The 4,641-nt window shown below is 57.7% G+C and overlaps 1 protein-coding gene across 1 annotated transcript; it reads right to left on the minus strand.

Moving 5' to 3' along the window:
• Positions 1-1,398: 1,398 nt before the first annotated feature.
• Positions 1,399-2,625, minus strand: LOC131097032 (pre-mRNA-splicing factor 38A-like). Its single transcript, XM_058045706.1, has one exon. It carries the CDS (start codon positions 2,594-2,596, stop codon positions 1,634-1,636), a length of 963 nt encoding a protein of 320 aa, XP_057901689.1. The 5' UTR covers positions 2,597-2,625; the 3' UTR covers positions 1,399-1,633.
• Between the last annotated feature and the right edge of the window lie 2,016 nt (positions 2,626-4,641).

Consider the following 4,641-nt stretch of genomic DNA (forward strand, 5'->3'; position numbering starts at 1 on the left):
ATTACCAGGGCCGTGCTCTGAGGTTTGGGAGTTGGTGCTCAGAGGAGGCAGAGCTCCTGTGCAGCCCTCCTTGGTGAAGGATGCCGAAAACTGGGCATTGCTCTCCCCTTTCTCCCTGTAATTCCTTTTATTCTACGTCCTGATTTTCCTGTTTGCACCTCCAGGTGTGCCTCGGGATTCCTGGGAGGCCTGGGCTGTGTCAGGCTGCTCAGGGCACACCTGGTTACCTGCAGAGCCCTGGGCTCCTGAAGGCTCAGCTGGAGCTCCCCATGGGAGGGAAACCGGGAATTGTGACCCAGGAGCTGTTTGGGCAGGCCCCTCTCACTGCATCCTCCCGGGATTTTCCTAATCCATGGCTCAGTGCCGTTTTCCCAGTGGAGGGTTCCTCCTTGCTGATGAGGTGCTTTTGGGGTGTCCCTGTGATTTTTGTGGCTTTGGAGATGCTTTCCAAGAGGAAAGTGACTTGGTAGTCAATAGCTTGAGGCCAGTAACTTGCTCCAGCCCTTTGCCTTGCAATATTTTTGCTTATTAAGAACTTAAAGTGAATTTTTAAGGATAACATTGAAAAAATGGAGGCCACAGAAAAATCTTCGTTGAAGCTCGAACCAGCTTGAGGCTTTCCCCCTTCCTTCAGTTGTACATACATAGAGTGTGCAAAACAAAACAAAATTGCTGTGAGTAGTAAATTATTCTGACAGGGTATCACCTTTGAAACCGAACTCTGGTGCTAAGTGCAGGTGATTAACGTGATTAGGTGTGAAGGAGCCATAAGACATACTCATTAATGCCCCTGCTTTACTTCTCTGCTTATTCCAAGTGTTGGACCCTGGTGAGCCACAGAAAGTGTGGTTTTTGCCCCAGCAGTGACTGTGCAGTACATGGCAAGCTGAAAGTACATGGCAGAGAATATATGTATTTTTTTCTTTTTGCTTAATAGTACTTCAGACCTTTCTGAAATGTGCTGCAGAGTCTCCTGCAGGTTGTGACCCCAGGGCTCTGCTTCTGGCAGTGACTTCCTATAAATAGCTGTTTTTTTACATATATGATGTAATAATTTAAATAATTTAAATGATGTAAGCAATCCAGGCCAGGGCTGCTGGGGGACCTGCAGGGATGAGGAGCAGGGATGCCCCGTGGCACAGCCAGCTCACCCAAAACACCCAAACAGCCAGAAACCCCAGCAGAGCCGGTGCTGCTGTCCCTGTGAGCCCCAGCAGGGTGTGTTCCCAGGGCCACTGTCCCCTATCTGCCCCCTCCTGCTGCAGCTGCACAAGGGCAGCGGCCTTTTCCACAGGGAGCTGCTGCCCGCTATTTTCAATCTTCTTTATTTGATTTTAATTTTTTTTGAAAGGCAAACCTTTCTTTTTTTATTGCTCTTCAAGTTTTTACAGGCTTCAAGAAAAACAATTGAAAAAACAACTTTCAAATTCTATCACAAAGATGAGTAACTAACTACATAAAAAGTATCCTTAGCTTACTGTTAATAAAAAAATTCAAGACAACAAAATGAGAAAGATGGTAAAAGAAAGGGACTGCTAAAGCAGCCAGCAGAGAGTCAGCTGTCCTGTGGAGCACACTGGACAGCATCAGACTGCAGCTCAAGGTCCTTGAACAGCGGGCTGGGTTTTGTTTCTTATTCATTTCCTCGCCGACTCTTTTTGTGACTTTTCTTAGATCTTTCAGGAGATTTGGAATGCCTCCTGTGCCTGTGGCTGCGGTGATGCCCTGGAGATTTGGACCGCGATCGGCGGCGCCGGTCCCGGGAGCGGCTGCGGTGCCGGCGGGGGCTCTGGCTGCGAGAGGCGCTTCTGCTCCGCCGGGAGCGGCTTCTGCTCCGCCGGGAGCGGCTTCTGCTCCGCCGGGAGCGGCTTCTGCTCCGCCGGGAGCGGCTTCTGCTCCGCCGGGAGCGCACGGCCGGGGAGCGGCGCGGCTTCCCCGGGGCCCTGCAGGCCCTGCTGCGCCGCTCAGCAGACGGGATCCCTTCCCGCTTCTCGTCTTCTTCCTCCTCCTCCTCGCTAGATTCCACATCATCCATGTCTTCCTCCAGAGCGCTAACACGAGGCTCAAGCTGCTCAGCTTCTTCCAGAACATTCCGTTTCTGCAGTCGAGGCAGGATGATGTCACAAACGCGCTCCTCGTGGAGTAGCTCATCAATAAATTCATCCACGTGCATCAGCCCAAATTCCCCGTTCCTGTTCTGGCTTTTAATTTTGCGATAGTCGTTGTACAGCGGTTCCAGGTACTTGTAGCAGTCGACGGCAGTGCCCGTCAGCCTCATGTACAGCGCTCCAAGCATTCGGACGTACTTGAAGTCTTCGTTTTTAATGAACTCCACGATGATGTCCTTCTCGGGCTGGATCTGCAGCATCTTCAGCGTCAGGCACAAGAAGGGCGCGGGTTTAATGTTCCCTCCGTAGACTCCCCCCACGTATCTCAGCTCCACGGCCTTGTCCACCACCAGCTCGGCCGTGAGGCCGAAGCACTCCTCCTTCCAGTACCGGGACTCGTAGATGCGCGTGCGGACGATCTTCTCCACCAGGTGCTGCGGGTTGGTGCCGTGGATGCTGTGCGCGCCCTTCACCGTGCGGTTTGCCATGGTGTGGTGTGGTGTGGTTTGGTTTCGGTTCGGTTCGGTTCGGTTCGGTTCGGTTCGGTTCGGTCCGCTCCCCGCCGCTCTCTGCCGCTCCCCGCCTCCGCTTGTGCCTTTTCAGCCGCCGGCGCCGGCAGGGGCGGGGAGCCCGGTGACGCCGCGGGGAGCCCGGTGACGCCGGGGGCGGGCCCGCCCGGAGAGGCGGTGCTGGCTTGAGCGGCGCCGCCTCCTCCCGTCCCCCCGGAGAGAGAGAAGGGGGCCGGTGAGGGTTGTCGCTGCGCCCGCTCGGGAGAAAGAGTAAAAAACTCCTTGGCGCGGCCAAGTTTCAGCCCCCGCCGCCGCGAAGCCCCAACGCATCCCCCACCGGGCACGGTGCAAACGGGGCCTGCCCACAGCAGTTGGAAATCCATTGAAAGACGGCTGCTCTGCGTTTCAGAGCTGGGAAGAGCTTTGTAAATGCTGGGTATACAGGAGGCAAAAGACGCCCGTCCCTCCAGACGAACTGGATAATGGAATTCAGGCATTCCCAGACAAAAACATCCAAAGCGTGTAGGACATCAGTAAAGAACCAAAAAGCTTTGCCCATCGAAAGAACTCATAGAGATCTGTTGCTGACACCCTGCACAGCCTGGCGAGACCGGGAGCGCTGGAAAAGCAGCTGGGATGGCTCGGGAGCTCCGGGCTGGAGCTGCACCGTGTGGAATAAATGAATAAATGGTGGAAATTGCTATGGAAACCTCAGGATGTGCTGAGGTTTGAGATGTACTGCTTGAGACCAGTGACTTGCCCCATCACGGGGCTCCTCCATCGCGGGGCTGGTCCCAGTGCTGTGCGCTGGGTTGGGGTGTGGGACAGCCCTGAGGATGCTGATGGGGTGGGAGACACCCGCCTCTGATGCTGAGGTGTGCCCCAGCGCTGCTGGTGGCAGCAGGACACGGGGATTGTGTCCCTGAGCCCAGTGAGAGCCCAGCTGCAGCCCTGGGGACACAGCAGCAGCGCCTGGAGAGAGCCCAGAGGGGGCTGCAGGGTGAGCAGAGGGATGGAGCAGCTCTGCTGGGGAGGCTGAGGATGGGGATTGCTCAGGCCAGGCCAGAGGAGCTCCAGGGTGAGCTGAGTGTGGCCCTGCAGCACCTGGAGGGAAGAGAGACTCTGTACAAGGGCTCAGGACAAGTCTGCCTCAAACCGAGAGAGAATGGATTTAGATGGGAGGTTAGGAGGAATTCTTTGGCCCTGGATGCCTGGCAGTGCCCAGGGCCAGGCTGGACACTGGGGCTGGGACACCCTGGGACAGCGGGAGGTGTCCCTGCCCGTGGCGGGGGGTGGGAATGAAATGAGCTTTAAGGTTTTTTCAGCCAAAGCCATCTGTGATTCCATGATTGTATCCCCGTGCAGTGCCTGCTGTCACTATGGCAACCTCTGCCAGGAGATGCTGTGGGATTGGGACGCTCCGTGGGACTGGGACGCTCTCTGGGGTGGGATGCTGTGTGGGACGAGGATGCCCAGCAGGATGAAGATGCTCTGTGGGATGAGGATGCTCTGCAGGATGAGGATGCTCAGATGAAGATGCCCAGCGGGATGTGGTCCCTCCGAGCCTGCTGCTGAGTGTCAGGCAGTGCAATTGGAGCTGGTGCCGCCGGGGAGGGCTGTGATCCCCACTAATGGCTGTGGAAATGCCATCTGGAATCGCTTCTCAGCGAGCGGCGCGCCCCCAGGGCAGCTCGCCATCCGCTGCCCTGCCGGGGGAGCGCCGGACGCTGCGGGCGCTGCAGGGCGGTCCCGGGCAGGGCTGCAGCCGTCCCTGGGGCCGGGCAGTGCTGGTCGGCGGGAGCAGGGCACAGACCGCACACCCGGGACACACGGGACGTTTTCGGGGCGTTGTTTTCGCCCCGCGGCGGAGGCGGGACGCGAACCCGCGGCCCCGCTGGCGGTGCCGCTCGCGGAGGCTGCCGGGAGTTGTAGTTCTCGCGGCGTTCCCCGCCGTGCCCCGCGCGCCGCAGGGACTGCATTTCCCGTGGTGCCGCGCGGCGGGGCGCGGCCGGGGCGGGGCGGGG

Source organism: Melospiza georgiana, chromosome 2, assembly GCF_028018845.1.
Source record: "Melospiza georgiana isolate bMelGeo1 chromosome 2, bMelGeo1.pri, whole genome shotgun sequence".
Classification (NCBI taxonomy): domain Eukaryota; kingdom Metazoa; phylum Chordata; class Aves; order Passeriformes; family Passerellidae; genus Melospiza; species Melospiza georgiana.

Coding starts and splice junctions, on each gene's coding strand:
- LOC131097032 (XM_058045706.1), bottom strand. CDS start 2,596: ATGGCAAACCGCACGGTGAAGGGCGCGCACAGCATCCACGGCACCAAC.